The sequence below is a fragment of the Ambystoma mexicanum genome, chromosome 1p (genome assembly GCF_040938575.1).
Source record: "Ambystoma mexicanum isolate Mex_15411 chromosome 1p, UKY_AmexF1_1, whole genome shotgun sequence".
Lineage (NCBI taxonomy): Eukaryota > Metazoa > Chordata > Amphibia > Caudata > Ambystomatidae > Ambystoma > Ambystoma mexicanum.
In genome coordinates this window covers 1,109,313,596-1,109,332,572 of record NC_090921.1, presented here as the reverse complement: position 1 = coordinate 1,109,332,572, position 18,977 = coordinate 1,109,313,596, and the positions used below count along the sequence as shown (strand labels likewise).

General features: G+C 46.0%; 1 protein-coding gene across 3 annotated transcripts in view; it reads left to right on the top strand.

Annotated features, from left to right (window-relative positions):
• LOC138448811 (uncharacterized) overlaps positions 1-18,977 on the top strand; it is a 1,325,760-nt gene that overhangs the window by 538,446 nt on the left and 768,337 nt on the right. For all 3 annotated transcript variants that reach the window (XM_069604722.1, XM_069604724.1, XM_069604723.1), the window contains exon 4: positions 17,261-17,374. In XM_069604722.1, coding sequence (XP_069460823.1) covers positions 17,261-17,374 — 114 coding nt within the window. The remainder of the gene's footprint in view (positions 1-17,260; positions 17,375-18,977) is intronic.

Here is an 18,977-nt window from a genome sequence, read left to right as displayed (position 1 = left end):
AATTCCAAGCAAGGTGAAAAAAATCAGCTGCTGTGGTTCTCCATCTTTCACACGCCGCTGATAACTCTGGTTGTTGTGAGCACTTGTTTTGCAGGGGTGTAGTACGTTTAATGCAGAAAGTAACAATTAATTAGCTTAAAGCGTGAGTTCAAAGCTATTTTCTGTATTTGCCTCAGGATATATAACCATTCATCGTCCGGAATTGAGGCGTGGAGAGACCTTTCCCATCTTGCTTTTGTGGGCGTATGGTGTCCTCTAACAGTGATTTGTAGATTTTTGAGATTAGTCTGCCCTCTCCCTGTGCTTGAATAACATTATGTAATAGTTGCCAGGTTGGTGGTTGTTGTGGAAATGTGGGAAAGAGTGCCTGCATGGTGTGGCAGAGTCTGAAGTATAAAAAGATGTCAAGGGAGGAGTTGCCCCCTCTCTCCTTGGCTTGTAGGGGTGTTATAAAGGTTCCCTCACTAAAAACATCCCCCAGGTAGTTTCTCGACCCATTGATGGAAGACCTTTTCTGAGGTTAGGGGAATACCTGGTATGAATTTGATTGGGAGGAGAGGGGAGAATATGGTTTGGACTTTGTATTCTTGGCCCATTTTTTCCAAATCGCGTAGGTCGCGAGCACTAGTAGTTCTAGAACTAGACTTTTAATTCGCTTCAAAAAGGATTGTGGTATTAAAATGGGTATGTTAGTGAATAGGTACAGGAGTTTTGGTAGAATCACCATTTTAACCAGGGAGGCTCTCCCCCATAGAGATAGTGGGAGTGTTTTCCTCTGGTTGATTTTCTCATGGAATATTTTAGCAACCATTTCATAATTGTCACGGAATGTCTTGATAGTTCAGTGACATCCAAATTCCCAGATATCGTACATGGGTGAGCTGCCAAGCAAATTGGTAGTCGCCTACAAATACCCTGGTGGCTGGGGTCAATGGGAAAATAATTGATTTTATGTGGTTAATTTTCAGGCCAGAGACAGCACCGAATTTGAGTACCTCACACATGATTGGGTTTAGGTTTTAAATCGGGTCATGGATGAATAGTGGTACATCATCCGCGTAGAGGGACATTATAAGTTTGTGTGGTCCCATGGAAAGCCCTCTATGGATTTGTCGGGATCTCAGATTCGATCTGTAAGCTTGTATGTTTTTATCCCAGCCCCTTGTGTATGAACATATCTGGTTGTATTTTATTGCTTGGCTGAATATTGTAGCATGGATTGTGTGAACATGTTAGAAACTGTCACTCATCAAATAGCTTCCCCGGTCAGTTAATTTTCAATTTACTGTGGTCTGTAGCTCATCATCTTTTATTGTTATGGTGTAGAGGAAATGTACCCTTTTAGGAGAGCAGGTGAGTTTGAGGTTGTTGGTTATGTGGACTTCATTAAATATGCTGTGGAAGTTTAGGAGGTCCTGATCCCTGGCTGTTTATATTGGGAGGATATCATCGATATAGCACAGATATCTCAATAGTCTGCAGTGACAGGTTTTGAAGAAATCCGTCTCTAAACATGCCATGAATACATTTGCATACTGAGGCACCACCCAAGTGCCCATGGCCGTCCCCGTAGTTTAAAGATATGTCATTACCACATGGAAATCGTTATTGACCTCTCAGTTAATCAGAATGTTCAGAGTGCAGTCAATAACTACTGATATTGCCTGCTTCTCCAGCATGGGGTCTGGCATGAATTCACATGCTCATAAATATTCCCCGTCGTCGGGTTGGGAATCCTCGGTAAAAGAAAAAACAGTCACTTTCACTTACAAACTGTATTTCTCATTTAAACTAATCACTGTCCTCTGGGTCATACTGCCCCATCCAATCACAGTGCTCTCCCTAAGCCCCACTCTGGCAGCCATCTTCGGATTTTTACCTCACACTTAAGTGTTGGGAGTCCTCAAGTTTGCTCTGCAAGCTACTTCTATGTTTTTTCGCGTTTACAATGGAAAAAGGTTCTATTTTTGTTCCAAAAGAATCTGTGTGCTCTTCTCTCCGTCTGCCGACAGCAGGAAACCATTGTCGGTGAATTTCAGCGCCCCTCAAGAGCAAAGATCGTCGAATTTTCCAGAAGGCCATCGGGCCTGCTAAGCGCCCTCCGACCATGACAGAGGAGAAGAAGGAAGGAAGATTCCTCTTCAAGTCCTGCACAAAGTGCGGGCTACAGAATGTGTTTGTTGAAGACAAGCACCTGCAATGCCTCTACTGCCTGCATCCAGACCACAAGGAAGGAGAATGCAAGATATGCCTTGGTTTCTCCAAGAAGACAACGAAGGATAGGCACAGTAGACTGGCGGCGTGGCTGAACGCCAAGGCCTCTGCCCCGTGCTCCGAGCAGGGTCCTGCCTCACCCAGAACCGGCCGGTCTCAGGAGTGGTTTTCTAAGTCCTTTGAGGGCGCCTTATCCGTGGGAGCAAAAGACAAGGCCAAGAACTGCAAGTGCGGTTCCACCGGGGTTGCCACAGAAGCGGGTCCCACGATGGACAGGGCGCGATCAACATCACCCTCCGACTACATTGCCAGCCGGCAATTGAGCGCCTCCTCCTCAAAGGAAATTGTCCAACCTGGCTAAACTGCGGGAGAGGCCCAAGAAGCTACAGACTGAGGCGACGAAGTCCGAACTCCCCAAGAAGGCCCAATCGTCACAGGATAAGTCTTTGTTGACGATCGAGTTGGTAGCGGCTGCTCTCACGAAGGCTAAGGGGGCTGACCCAGTGAGGGTAGCCTCGGCTGCACAGAAGGTATCCCTGCCCCCAAGGCAGAAAGCCACTGCAGTGACTTTAGCAAAGTCTGCTGGCACGCCAGAGAAGGGGACAACGTCTCAGAACTCAGTTCCGGCCCCTCGGGGTGGAAAAAAGGGGGGGGACGGGTAAGGAGGCCCGGATCGGTCCCAGGCCCTTTGCCCAAACTATGGAAGTTTCCTCCACGGGCGATGAGGACATAGAGCCTTTACTGTGAGAATCCCATAGGTGTCTCACTTTATAGTCCCCATGGATCTGTCATCCAGGTGGCCAGGAAGCGGCCATCGCTATTGGATCCAGTTCCTGGGGGTTGACCAGTGGGGGAGGATCACCTAGGCGAGGGGTCTTCGGGGAGTGGAAGTGGGAAACGAGGGTTAAGACGCGGTATCCTCTTCCCTGTAACGCCTTTCCCCCATCCTACCATGTAGACAGTGCTTTAAGTGGGCCGGGGCAGTCTCCAGAAAGTGGGGATGGGGCCGGTTACACACAACATTGGCGGGACGCATTATCCCGCCACAGCCGCCACGGAGATGTGACCGCCATTATGTCAGGCAAACTGACAGAAGTGCCAGCCAGCCTTATGAGGCTGGCTGGCTCTTCTGTCAGTCAGTGTGACTTCCTCTGATGAGCTCTCATCAGGGTCATCAGAGGAAGTTACTGTCCCTTTGTTTGCCCTCCCCAGGTCACTGACCCTCGCGAACCCGGGTGCTCAGTGATCTAATATGCAGATTAGATCACGGAGCTCACGAGTTCGCAGAGGGCGAAAGGCGCCTCGGGCTCAGTGATCGCTGCTCAGAGCAGAAAGATCACAGATCCCGAGGCGTCTATCTCCGTCGACAAAGCTTTATAAAAGATGCCTTGAATTGTGTACGTTTCAAGCCATCTTTTATAAACGTAGAAATATTTCTATGTTTATAAAAGACGGTTTGAAACGTACACAATTCAAGGCATCTTTTATAAAGCTTTGTCGACAGACAAAGACACCATGGGTTTTGTCCGTCATCAACGCTTTATAAAAGATGCCTTGAATGGTTTACGTGTCAAGCCATCTTTTAGAAACATAGAATTATGTTACAAATGTCCATGTTTATAAAAGATGGCTTGAAAAGTACACAAACCATAGTACTACGCATGCAAACATATAGATGCTCAAGTGTGCGTAACTTACTATGGTTTGTGCACTTTTGCACCTTTTATAAACATAGAAATATGTAACATTGCTACGTTTATAAAAGATGGCTGGAAAAGTACACAAACCATAGTACTACACATGCGAACATATAAATGCTCACATACATTTATATATTTGTTTGCACACCTTACTATATGTTGTGCACTTTTAGGCCACGCCCACAATGAAAGCCACGGCCCCACACGAGGCCCCCCCAATTTCTTACCCCACTTAAAGCACTGCATGTAGGGTATTTATAAGATCTCCTCCCACCCCCTTTTTCCATACGAATACTTTCTTACACGGTAACAGACTAACACCAGAGCCGTTTACCTGACATGTCCCAACACACGTGTCAGACAGAGTCAGACAATTGACAATAACCGCGCACACCTGACGGCCCTTTACCTTCCCCCACAGGGATAAAAGGCGAAAAAATGAAAAAAGCACACTTTGAGCAAGGCCGAATGCATGAGGAGACAGCTACACCAAACCAGCAGTTTAAACGGAGGAGAAAGGCGCAACGACCTGGAAGGACGACGAAGGGGTAATTACCCTTGCCCTTTTCAACTCAGACCGGTGAAGCCTCTGAAAGGGAAATCGTAACACCAAGAGTTACAGCTGGCGTGTGGAGCAGCAGATGTCAATGGTACACGGGGGCCCCCCGCATTGATAACTTAGGCGGAGAGGCAAGCTGCCTACCGTGGTACTATCCTTGACTCCAGAGATCAGAGAAGCCAACGGGTTCAGCACAGCCGGTGTGTCAGAGGAAGCTGATAGCAAATCGAACTGTGTTGATCCCAAGGTTGCAAGTAGCAACATTTTGAACGCAAGAATTTGAAATAGAAAGAACTTGTGTGTGTGTTTGAACTTTAAAGAAATCCCAGTTGAGGTCCTGGTGCAGAGGGGTCCGGCGCCACGTGGGCGCTCATTCAAAAGACTCTGACCGGGCCTGTTTTGAAACTACAAGAATCAGAAAACGCTAGGAAGGGGTGGCGATAGGCGTCAGGGTGGTCCTACAAGGATCACGTCAAATCCCTTGTACAATTGAAAGTCTCTGACCAGAGGAAAGCTAGTGGAAGGGAACCCCACTTTCCGATAAGATTGTGAACAGTGTAGTAGGGCAAGTGTAAACCCAACAGAGGGATGCCGAAAGAAAGCTAGCAGAAGGAATCCCCTGCTTTCTGTTGAAAATTAGCAATATATGAATTGTTAGAAATACATGAACTGTGTTAAAGAAAGGCTGTAGTGAACCCGACGGAGGGAGGCCCAAACTACAAGGAGGATCCGAGCCTGGCAGAGGGAGATCCGAAGGGGGTGAAAAGCAATCGCGCAAGGTGCAAGATCACAGAGAGAATGTTAGTTTGTTTGTCATTGTGAATCAGCAGGCCTTCTAAGGCAAGAGACTTTGTCAGCAAAGAGATTTAGCCTCTGATGGTTTTGATATCATTGAACTGGAACTGTGAACCTCATGCTGACGATGCCCAGGAGTGTGCTGTGCTCAGAAGTCCCGCCTTGTCCCGTGCTTAAAACATGGGGAAGGGAGACCCAGCCATACCATCCTGACTTTTCATTTTGTGAGCACTTTATTTCTTTTCTGGTGAACATTATCCCAAACTCTTTGTTTGTAATTTAGCAGAAAGGATTGGCAATCATTTTTATTTTAGTATAGGCCCTTTGTATTTGACAAGACGCCAATAGGACTGCCTTATTATTATTTGATGGTGGTAGCTTGCCCCCATCTTATATTTAGGTTTAGATTAGGCATTTATCTCACCTATTATAATGTTCAATAAACACCCTTGAACTGTGATCACTTGTGTCTGTCTTTGCTGTTGACACCATGAGTTCCTTACATTACACACGGTCCACAGGGACGTGGAAGAGGAGGACAACAACGGTGACGGCAGCACAGGGCCTAGTGTTCGGATCACGCTAGCTCAGCCGAGGGATGTGTCTGTGGACATCCTGTCGACACTCTACACCTTGGTGACAGAGATTGAGAAGAGGATGCCACAGGGCCCGGCTCCAATGGTCCCTCAGGCCCCCGATCAGCCACCAGCGAAGAAGAGGAAGCATCATTGGACGCCCCCATTTCAGCCTCGACACCCGCATGTCGGGGCCCCTTCTCCTCCAGCAGACCCAGACACGGGTACGTGGACGGAAACGGCCACGACAACAGGCAATGACGATATCGTTGCAGCGTTTGGTGGGTCCCTGCAGCCTATGACGTCCACACCAGATGAGGTGGGGTCGTTCCATTCCATGATCGCCAGAGCATCCGAGCTATTCCAGCTTGTGCCTGAAGAAACCAGGATTGAGGGTTTCTTTTACCAGAGGCGCAAGGCCAAGAAGAAGATAATCATGGCAGTGCCCCTTCTAGACAACGTGTGGGAGGAGGGCCTGACCCTCTTTAAAAACCCTTGCACGGCCCCGGCCAAACGGGATAGGTTGGAGAAGAAGTACTGGGTGCCAGACTCTGCACCCAAGTGCCTGAGGTCCCAACCATCGCTTGATTTGGTGGTTTCAGCAGCCACGAGGAAACGGTTGGCTAACCTGTCCTTGTCGTCTTCAGTCCCTCCTGACAGTGAGGGGGAAAAAGATGGACGCCATGGGAAGGAAGGTGATTTAGACCTCTGCCTCCACCATCAAGGTGGCCAACGCACTGGCGATCCTAGCCAGGTATGACTGTGAGCTGTGGTGCACCCTGGGGCTGATTTTGGGGTTCCTCCCCAACGACAAGATCAATTCTTGCAATCGTTTTCTTCCATGAAGGGGAGTTAGTGTCGGATCACGGCATCACAGTGGCTTTGGATGTCGCCGACACAGGGTTCTGGCAAATGGGGAACAGTGTCTACCTTCGTCGACAGGTTTGGATGAAGGCTACCAATTTCCGTCAGGAGGTCCAAGCGAAGGTGCTGGACATGCCATTCGACGGAGAGAATTTGTTTGGAAAGCCTGTCGAGTGCCTTCAGGCCATCAAGACGGATACAGAGACGGCCCATTCCCTGGGGGCTCTCCAGAAGCACCACTCGTCTTATTTTCGCTCCTCCAGGGCAAAGTCGAGCAGGTCTTCAAAAGGGTTCTCCACATCGTGCCGACAGCCTTCCAGATCCTGTACGCAAGAATCTTACAGAGGCCGTTCACAGGCCTACAGTAGTGGAGGGCAGCGTCGCTGTCGCCCGTAGGGCAGGACGCCTGCACCGAAGCAAGTCTGCTCCACAGGGACGTCGGGCCCACACTCGTTCACTCCGGTGGGAGGTCGGCTGACGAGGTTCATCAGCGAGTGGAGAACGATCACCACTGACAGATGGGTGCTGGATGCTTTCACCCAAGGGGACACCCTGGAGTTCCAAAGCAGATGTCCGTGGATCCCTCCGGTTCCCCATCAGGAGAAGCACATCCCTCAGCTTCTGGAAGAGGTACGATCCATGCTGCGAAAAGGGGCGATAGTTCCAGAATGGCTCTGGGACTCCAGAATCTATTCCAGATACTTTCTAGTCAGAATGAAAACAGGGGGCTGGAGGCCCATCCTAGCCCTACGAACGTCTGAACAAATACCAAAAGTCCCAACAATTCAGGATGGTCACGCTGCAACATGTGCTCGGCCAACTGGAAAAAGGAGACTTCTTGATGTCGTCAGACCTGGAGGATGCCTATTTCCATGTGCCTATTCACAAGAAACATCGGAAGTTTCTACGTTTCGTAGTGCAGGGACAGCACTGCCAGTACAAGGCCCTACCTTTCGGCTTTATGTCTGCCCCCAGAGTGTCCACGAAATGCCTAGCACCAGTGGCAGCCCATCTGCGTCTACATGGCATACACGTATACCCTTACCTGGATGACTGACTGATACAGGACCACTCGCGGGAGCTGGCCGTCGGACACACGGAGACGACCGTCCGACTGCTGATGGATCTGGGATTCTCCATCAACTATCTAAAGTGCTGTTTAACGCCATCTTAAAACGTGCTGTTCTTAGGCACCAGACTCAATACAGTGTCTTGCCTGGCCTCAACCTCCGAGGAGAGGTTAGCAGCCATTCAAGGAAAGGTGCAACGGCTGTCATTGACGGCCATGGTGCCGGCAATCAAGTCGTTACTGGGCATGATGTTGTCTTGCATCTACATCGTCCCTCTCTGCAGGTTGCAGATGCGACCTCTACAGGAATTCCTGGATGCCCGCTGGGTACGGAAGCTTCACAGACAAGATCTCTCTCAACAAAGAGTTCCGTCGGGCGATACGATGGTGGAGCGTCCACTCCAACATCACCCAAGGCACAGGGATTCAAAACCCCCCCTTACCAGGAGACGGTCACCACGGAAGCCAGAGGCCTGTGGCTGCCGGAGGAGAAGGATCTTTATATCAACATCCTGGAGCTACGGACAGTTTTCTGGGCCCTCATGCCGTTCCTACCATCTCTGAAAGGCAAGATTATGAGTATCTTCACGGGCAACACCACCACCATGTTTTACATAAAGAAGCAGGGGGGCGCTCGATTCCCATCGCGATCCAAGGAAGCGCAGGACTTGTGGCGCTGGGCCATCGGGCAAGGGAAGTTCCTTATCCCTCTCTACCTGGCAGTAATCAAGAACACCCTGGCAGACTCCCTCAGCAGAGAACGGTCCACGAGGACGATGACGGTGCAGGGCCTAGGGCTCCATCGTTCCCTCCAAAGCAGAGGAACATGGCCATGAACATACTGTCGACTTTACACACCCTAGTGATATAGATCCAGCAGTGGTTGTCTCCAGCACCGGCACCTGGGGTGCCGCAGGTCCCTGATCAGCCTCCACTCTGATCAGAAGAGAAAGTCATCCGACGCCTCTACATCAGCCTCCTCCACCACGTCGAGCCCCGACTCCACCAGTGGACCCAGATACACACACGGACACTGGTACGGAGACAGCCACAGAAACCAATGAAGATGAAGACTTCGTCCCATCAGACAACAAATCACTGCACCTGGATGCCTCTGATAGTATCTCCACCCACGAGGTGGGATCATTCCATTTTATCTCCAGGGCCTCCAAGCTGTTCCAGCTGGTGCCCTAGGAAACCAAGAAAGACGGCTTCTTGTATCAGCAATGAGAGTCCAAGAGGAAGACGATCATGGTGGTATCCTTTTTGGACGACATTTGGGAGGAAGGCCTATACCTCATGAAGAACCCATGCATGGCTCCAACCAAACGAGATAGGTTGGAGAAGAAATACAGGGTGCCGGACTCCGTGCCCAAGTGCTTGCAGTCACAACCATCTCTGGACTCGGTAGTGTCGGCTGCCGCAAGGAAACGTTCGGCTAACCCAGCTTCATCATCATCAAGGTACACCTGGCAGTTATCTCACGCTACACCAGATCCCCGGTAAGATCCTCGTCGTGGTCCTGCAGACTCATCAGAGAGTTTCTCAAGAGGCTTTTTCGATTTTTTTCCCACCGGTGATGGTGTCTGCCCCAGCATGGGAACTCAACGTAGTCCTGATAAGACTTACGGGAGCACCTTTCAAAACATTTGCATCAAGCCCCACTCAAGATTCTCTCATGGAAAACGGTGTTCCTCATGGCCATCACCTCAGCCAGACGAGTGGGCGAGTTCCAGGCCCTGTCCTGCTAGCAGCCGTATCTGAATTTGCACGAATCAAGGTTTCTCGTGCCTTGAAGTTCTACGTGGCACAGATGAAAAGTTTTCGGAAGACTTCTCAATTGTTTGTGAACTTTGGACCTGTGAATAATGGGAATGCCTTGTCCAAGGCTTCCATCTCCACATGGCTCTCTGGCTGCATCATACACTGTCATCGGCTGGCTAACTGACCTCTGCCGGGCTGCCCGAGAGCCCACTCCACCAGAGCGATAGCTGGGACAACAGTATTCCTTTCTGGAGTACCACTGCCCGACTTCTGCAGGGCTGCAACGTGGAGGTCCACGCATACCTTCACAAGGTTCTACTGTGTCGACAGAAATTCCTGGGAGGAGTCCAGAGTCGGCCAGGCAGTGCTAAGCAACCTGTTTACTTGAGGTGAGTCTGTTCCAGGGGTAAGTGTTGATTACTTCAGTGAAACCTTGCAACCTACTGTGGTTGTGCAATGTGCATTCGTCATTTATGAGCATGTAAATCCATGCCAGACCCCATGCTGGAGAAGGTTTAAGTTACTTGTAACTATTGTTCTCGAGCATGAGTCTGGCATGGATTCACATGTGTACCCTCCCTGCGGCCCCTCTGCGGCTCTTCTTGGTCATACTGCCACTTTACGTGCTTACCAAATCTAAAGATGACTGCCAGAGGCAGGGCTTAGGGAGAGGACTGTCATTGGATGGGGACAGTATGACCCAGAGGACAGTGATTGGTTTAGAGGAGAAATACAGTTTTAAAATGAAAGTTAAACTGTTTTTTCTTTTACTCAGGATTCCCATTCCCAGCCTGACGACTGCGAATATTCATGAGCATGTGAATCTATGCCAAACCCACGCTTAAGAACAATAGTTACAGGTAAGTAACTTAAACCTTATTTCCGTTCTCTTTATTTTCGATGCACCCCAATTGTATGTGTGTGTGTAAGTTGTACTAGTCATGCCCCAATCTCTTTGTATCACAGTGATATGTGTGTCTCAGTGATGCACATGCATGTGTATTGGTGTTGTGCATGCGCTTGTCTGGGCTAGTGCTGCGCATCTGTGCACATCTCAGTGCTCCACCCATGCATCTGTCATTGTTGTTTATCAGTACTATGTGCCCGTCTCAGTGCTGCTTGCAAAGCAGATTTGTGCTCATCTGTGTCTCAGTGCTGTTCTCATGTCTGTCTGGGTGTTGCACACACAACTGGACAACTGTGTCTGTACCGCATGCGTGTCTTTCTGCAGAGTGAATTTCTATCTCAGTGCTTCGTACGTGTATCTCAGTGCTATGCATGTGTGTTTTACTGCAGCACACATATGTATCCTGGTGCTGTAAATACATGTGGCAGGGTTGCGTGTGTTTCAGTGCTGCATGTGTATGTCTCAGTGCTTTGCACTTTTGTGTCTTAGTGCTGCAGGTGTGTGTCACAATGCTGCGTGACTCTGCTTCATGTACACTTTTGTGTCTCAGTGCTGTGTGTGTAACTGCTACATACAAATCTGTGTCTCTTTGCTGCTTCTATGCACTCCTGGCCTTGGTGCTTCTTGTTCCTATGTCTCTCTGGTGCACATGCCTGTGATTCTGGACCGTGCACTACTGTGTCTTTGCTGCATGTGTCTGTGCCTTAGTGCTGCTCACATGCATTTGTCTCAGTGATGTGCATGAGCATCTGTCTCAATGCTTCATGTGTGCATATGTGTCTCAGTGCTACCGGAATATGTCTCTGTGGTTCTTGTTTATTTTAGTGCTGAACATGGTTTTTTGTCTCAGTGCTGTGCTTGTTTCCATGTCAGATGTGCATGTCATTGTTGCACATGTATATTAGTGTCTCTACTGCACGCACATATATGTCCTTCTGCTGCCCATGCCTGTCTTAGTTCTTCACAATTCTGTGTCTGTGTTGTATGTGCAAATCCTTCTCAGTGCTGCATGTAGACATTTGTGCTGTACATGTACATCAGTGTCTCAGAGCTACAACCATGTCTGTATCGGTGCTTCAACTTCTTGCAAACCTGTCCCTGTGCTGCATTCTGTCTGTATTGCACAACTTCAAATACTGGTGCTACTCAGGAACTCTCAGTGCTGCACACATCTGTGTATCATTGTTGTGCTAGTATTTGTGTCTGTGCTGCTCTGACACTGCCTTGTGTCTCAGTGCTGCATGTTTGTCACAGTGCTGCTCACATGTGTAATCACACACACTCATGTCTCACTGATGCACGCCTCCCTGTCTGTGCGGTCTTTCCCTTTCTCAAACTCTTCTTCCCTCTGTCCTCCATGTCTGCCCGTCCTCCATCCACCTTTCTCTCCTTCCAGTTATCCGTCCCCAATCTCTCACTCCACCCATCTATCCCCATCTCTCGCTGCCTCCATCCTCATCCATCCCTTCACCCTCCTTCCTCATTCCGTTGCAGACCTCCCTTCAGCACTCCATTCCTCCCTTACTCATCCCTCTTTTCCTCACTCCACCCCTATTGCTCCCTCCTTCTGCCTCCCTCCACACTTCCACCGTGTATCCCTCTTTCCTCCTTCCCTTCCTCTATCCCTCCCTTGTTCCTTCCTCCTGTTTCTTTTTTTCTTATTTTCTTTTTTTGTGCTTATGGTTATAAATAACATTTTGCACATTGTATTACAATTAATATGTTGGAATATTAACATTTCATATCAATTACAATAAAGTAAGCTATTAACTATTTTAAAAGATAACATGCATAACAATGCAAACATTTGAAAATTACGGTAAATTCTACAATGACAGGCGAAAATCGAGATGTAATCATATAAAGAATCACTTATCAGTTTAAGAATCTCTTTCCATACATAGTAGGCGGCTGCAGAAATCACTATTGATTGGGCTCCATATATTGACCTCCAAAACTGGTCAGTAATAATAAAATCCATCTTCATAGCCAGATCCCTATAACTTTTCTCGTAGAAGAGTATTAACTTGCAGCATGATGTCTCAATAGAGGAGAAGCATATGCGACAGATGCGTTTCTCAGGGTGCATTTTGATCCATCGGTCTGTGGACAAGATGTTCATGCGTAAATATGTGATGAATCTCTGTATCTGTAATAAGCATAGCTTAGTCAACTAAGAGCAGAGAGCATTTCTATCAAAGCTCTGGTTGCTATAGAGCAAATACATTTTCTTTTTTGCTAAAGAATCAAGGATAGCAATAATATCTAGGCTGTATCCAATCGTTGGGCGTTATGTCAAAATGAGTTAAAAACATGTTAACTGTAATACTTAATCCTGCCAGTAATTTATTTTTACTACCAACATTCAGTAATCGAGCTAGGTAGCAGTAAATAGTAATAGTGTTTGGTGTGGCAGAGGGAAGTTAATGGTGTGATATAAATTGCACCGCTGAATCAATCATTGCTTGCGAATAGACATGAGGCCCAACTCACATCACAGCGCTTCCTCTGGGACGTTCTTCGGAACCCCCAGAATAAAGCGTAATAGTTTGCCTTCCAGATGTTCGATCCATTGCATCTTAGATTCTGGAAGGGACTCGAGAGCATAAAGTATAGCTGGTTTAAGGCTTTTACAATATATAGCAATAAATCCCTCAATGTTGGATCCTCCCTTCTTACAAACAAAACGTCTGAGTATCATACGCTTTTTTAGTATTGTATTCCTAATAAAACTACCATATAAATCTTACGTAGGTGAACCGCTAACCGGGAACCGCAAATATATATAATTGTCCACTATTTCAAGTCACAGATCATCAATTGACCAATGCCAATCCAACTGTTTCTGCTTACCAGAGATCATCAGAATTTTGGTTTTGTGTATGTTTATTTTTAAAGAGTTTACCTTAGCATATGCCGATAATGCATTGAAGTAATTCTGCAAACCGATAGAAGTTTGAGCGACAAGCATAGTATCATCAGTTTAGCCAATCCAGGCAATCTGGGTTTCACCAAAGCGAGGGGGAAAATTGTGCACCATTTCAATCACTTGGCCCATATCACAAACATAGAGATTGTATAGTGTAGGCACCAGGGCACAGCCCTGTTTTAGACCTAAGTTGGTGGGAATATCATGTGTCAGATCACCAGTCTGATTAATCCTAACCGAAACCGTGGTATCGGACTAAAGGATCATCAGAAAATGAAACAATGTGAGATCAATCGCCCAATATTTTAGTTTTGACCACAATAGTGGGCGTGAGACAGAATCAAAGGCTTTGCTAAAATCTATAAAATACATATACAGTTTGCCATTTTCTTTAGTCTTGCAAGACTTGATCAAGAATTGGAGGACACAAATGTTGTGAATAGTACTGTGGCTTTTTCTGAAGCCTGTCTGGAACAGGGCTAACCAGTCTCTGGACTTAATCCAATTGTTTAGTTTTTTGAATAACAGAGTGGCAAATATTTTTTGGTTGGTATCTAACGGAGCTAGCGAGGGATTAGCATGATCCCCTTTTTAAAAAACTGGGATTAGAACAGATTTCCTCCAACTATTGGGTATATTACCACAGATAATCATTTTATAGTATATTTGCTCTATGATTGTTGCCCAAAACTGCAGATTTTCCTTCAATACAATGTTGGCTAACCGATCAAGACCAGGAGCACAAGAATTATTAAGAGATTTAATAGTCATCAGAATATCTTGGCAGCCAAATCCCTCCAAAAAGTTAGCCTTTGGATGATAAGGAGTTACTTCATTCGGCGGACAAGCAAGATCCCAATAAAGGAACTTAATTGCTAATGATCATCTCGTTTCATCACGTGTACTCCACAAACACTCATGTCTCACTGCTGCACTCCTCCCTGTCTGTGCAGTCTTTCCCTTTCTCAAACTCACCTTCCCTCCATCCTCCATATTTACCTGTCCTCCATCATCCTTTTTCTCCAGCCATCCGTCCCGAATCTCTCACTCCACCCATCTACCCCCATCTCTCGCTGCTTCCATCCTCATCCCTCCCTTCATCCCCCTTCTTCAGTCCAATGCATATCTCCCTCAAGTGCTCCTTTTGCTCCCCTTGCGCATCCCTCTTTTCCTCCCTCCACCCCTCTCCCTCGCTCCCTCTCCCTCCATTCACACTTGCCGCCATGTCTCCCTCCTTCCTCCTTCTCGTGGTCTATCCTTCCTTCCTGCTATGTTTCATGCAATAGTATGTATCTTACTATGAAAATGCTATGCTTGTTTAAATGCTATGGCTATAGTTGGATCTGTATTAAATTGTATCACTCATATTTCCTGCAGTGCTTTCTTTCCCGTGTTAATGTTCATTTATCTCTCAAGAGATTCCATACAATGTTACTTGGATTCCCTCCTTTCCTTTTGTGTGTCATACGCTAGGGTCTTAGATTATATTACACGCTCAGTGCAGTGCACATGTACGGAAACATATTATTTTTCTGAAAAATGTGAGTATCTCAAGTTTGGCTGATCTGATGGTGACTTTTTTGTTTGTACAACTTCAGAACAAAAGCTTTTCTGTGCCAAAAATCTAGAAAATTATAGCTGATGAATTTGAGATATGTATCCCAAAATCATTGGATTTTGTTTGGTGCATTTATGAAAATCCCAATGCAAAAAACACCTTGCATTCAACATTTCTTTTTCTGCATGAACATTTTCAAGAAATTTCAGCAAATTTCGTATCAATATTTCCATCCAGCTAGATCAGTTCCATCCTGAATTTGGCGATCTTTCGTGGACAAGGACGAAGGTTATAGGAAAACATTTTCCTTTCCCATGGAAATTGTAGGTTGCTTGTATGGTTAATACATGGTATATGCATAGCACACATGTGCCGTTAATGTGACCTTCCTTTCTGTGCTGTCATGAATGTAAATTTCTATAAGCCTTCGGGTTTTAAAGCAAATTGGGGTCTGGTCAGAGAAAAGTGCTCTTTCCTGGGTGCTAAAATATGGTTTGTGTAGGTTGTTGGGCTGGCCCATATTTCATCTGTGGATAGACTGATTGTCCTTTATTGTCAGTTAGCAGGGTGTCTATAAGTACCAGTAGTGAATTGTGAGATTTGGTTATGTATACTTGGTAACGTAAGCTGTGTGTTTGTCTGTGTTTTCATTTGTCTGTGTTTAATTTTCTGTTATTTATGAAGACTAGGAAGATCTGTCTGACAATTTTAGAGTGCATGGAGAAAAATGATGCTCACTGTTAAAGTAAATGAGTGTGCCCTTGGGTTGGGGACATGTGCACTGGTTTGGATGTTCAATGATGTAAGATAGTGGTACTGGAAAGGGACAAGTTCTCCTTTATGACCTTAGACGCTGTGGTTCTTGCCTGAAGGTGCAGCCTAACTGCCTTTGGTGTGTGGTTTGTAAGCATGGAGTGAATTTAAACCTGTTTCTTCTTATGTTTAATAGTGTTTGGTATAACAGATTGTGCTCTGCATGCCTCTGATATTTAATTGTTCACGTGGTATCAAGTGGTGTTTGTATAACATATGCTGGTATTCTGCTGGTGCCAAAGTGTGACATATTGCCATCTGTAGGCCCCTTGGTTCTCTGATGGTTGCATGAGTGTGGAAACAGCATCTAGTGTGATATGCTGCCACTTTACTTCACAGTATGTCATTTGGCCCAATGTTGACTGCTAGTGATTGTTGTGTTGGTCATTCTGGTGTCCTGTTGCGACAGTGCTATTGACAAGCCCTCTGGCACGTTCTTAGTTGCTAGATAATGAAATGTTGGTACAGTTCGTACAGTTTGTGGGTTACAGATTGTTTTGCCCTCTTTATTGACCTTTTACACTTGGTCTTGTTGCATGTGAGTTCAGTGCTATTGGGTTTAGTGTACACTGTTTCTGGGTTGTTGAAGAATCCCCTTTTTTTGCACTGTTCTTGCCTTTGCACCGAGGTAGTCTTTTGAAGGTGGAGTTTCATGTGTCTGCTGAATTCCATTGTGTTTGCGTTGTTAGGAGTGACACTTTAATGAGATGTTTGCAATTATAATGATAATTGTTCTTTTATTACACGCTTAATACCGGGGACCAGTATCTAAGCGCAAGCCAGGGATTCAAACCTGTGTTTCTATACGTTGTCTTACTTCCAAGACAAAAGCTTTGCCCTAGAGCTATTCTCCTGGCCAATCCAACAGAAGCTACATGCACATTCTCACTATTGTTTCAATAATGGCCTTACTTGTTGGCTCTGGGATAAATACTCCTCTACTGTTGGGGGCCTTGGTGGGTGAGGATTTAAGTGTAAATGGGATGAGGAAGATAGGAGAAAGGGGGAGGTTAGGGAGACTAAAGAAAGCGGTAGGAGAAAGGGAAGGAAGCATGCAACAAGCCTGTTGGTTGCTTGAATGTGTTTGCATCACCCTGAGGCCGCTTCAGAGAGCTGAGCGGAAAAGGGGACATTTTGGAGTCGAGTAGGAGAGCTTAGGTGTTGTGGAAGAAGGGGAGAATAGTGTTTAATTTAAGATTTGTCTTCTGTAGTTTACCATGTTTTATTTATGGCGTTGTGCAAATAAATTATCTGTATGTAGCATTAATATGGGGAGAACAATAGAATACTACGGCAAAAGAATGTACATGTAAGCTTTTCCATATGTATATGAAAATGTATCGTATGCTGAGCATTTATATTTGTTTATAGGTGCTAAGTACATTTAAAACTTGCATAAAGACAGTTTCTTTATTCTGAAAGCAAAACGTCAAATAAAGGAGGCAATAAAAATGAAAAATGGTGATATTTCATGCAATGGCATAAATCATTGCCCTCTGCCTTTAATTTGCAGGTGATTCAATGGTAAATTCTGATGTATTGTTCAAGATGACGTGGGAGGAAAACCAATACTTGATTGATCATCAAGATACAGAGAGAAGCCAAAACAATGACGGTCTCCGGACAGGTCAGAAGAATCCAATATTTCAGCTGTTTGGATTGAGAAAAATGTCTATGCTACCTTCAAAACAATATTTAAAGTGGTGTATCACCTGTGTCTCAGATCCCCTAACTTGTACATTAATAATAAAAATCTGCGGATAGAAGTTTATTTGGAAGTGATTTTGGTGAAAATGTACATGGCTTTTGGAAAGAAATATAGTTTGCTAGAGTGCAAACTCCCTTAAATATTGTATGCTTCCAATAGAGAATATTTTCACCCACCATGAACTCCAGAATAAGTTGGTGGAATGAGACAAGCATGAGTCAATTTCTTGAACAGAACATTTGGACAACCCACTGAGGGGGCAACCAATGCTAATGAACTGATGTGGTATAATAACAAGGAAAAGTCTGCAGGAATTGGGGGATTGCCGTTCCCTTCTAGAGAGATAAAAATTAGAGTGGAGGGAACTTGCTCCTCATTCTGTGTAAGCCATGATTTAAGGCTTGAGCAGAGGATAGAAGAAAGATGCCATGCAGCCAGTTCAACTCACTGGCAGCTATTGAAGACACATGCCAAGCCAGAATTTAAAGGTTGGTAACCAAATCACATGCAAGGGACTTTCCTATGGGATTAGCTTTGCACAATATGCTCAGTCGTTTAATTTAGGTTATAGCGTCAGTTGTATTTATTTATTTGAATTTGTAAAGCGCTAAACGGCCCTCGGGCATCGTGGTGCTGTTACGAAGACTTACTTAGTTACGTAAGTGCATCAGAGGCATACATACATGCGTACTGCTTCATACGATTCCAATAAATCCTTAACAGTGGTTACATAGATTGATGGGCAAGTATATGGTGCCAGCCATATCTTACACAGCGGCAGCTACATACAGTTGCGAGGTCAACATTGGTAGGCAAGTGCCTGGTGCCAGCCACATGTTGCATGGCGGCAGCTACAAGCATTTGCGTGGACAATGATTAGTGAGCATATACAGGTATTTGTATTTATTAAATTTATAGAGTGCTTTAATCCAAAGCGCTTTACATAGCAACAACCAGATCACATAGAGAAATTGGAAGCATAATTATAAACAAACAATTATGAGACAAACCTTCAAAAAAAACAATACGTAGAACAATTTATTTAGTTCTGTAACGGAGAAACAGAACAGAGAAGGAGTAAGAGGGAAGTAAAGAGGTGACCAGGACGGGAAAGGAAGATAATGAGAATTCAAGGAAGAACGGAAGGAGGGGTTTGAGGAAATGGAGCGGATGGAGAGAGGGAGAGAGCCACAAGTTGTGAGGTGGCAAACAACACGTATGCATGGACAAGTCAGATGGAAAGTGTGTGGTGCTCGGCACAGAACACAGAGGAGGCAAGCTACACATGGGTGCATGGTTAGTGTCAACATAGAATAGCATGGGGCCAGTCCTGTGTTGGACAGTGGCAAGTGCATACTAGTACATAGGTTTCCAATCAACGGGCAGTAATGTGGAGCAAAACTCAAGGTATGGTGGGCAACTACAGACACTTACTGGGGTAGGGGGAGCGGGGGTACAGGCGGCTAGACGGAGGGTGAGTGGGGGTGGTGTACAGACTTCAGAGGGCAACGGAGGGGTGGGG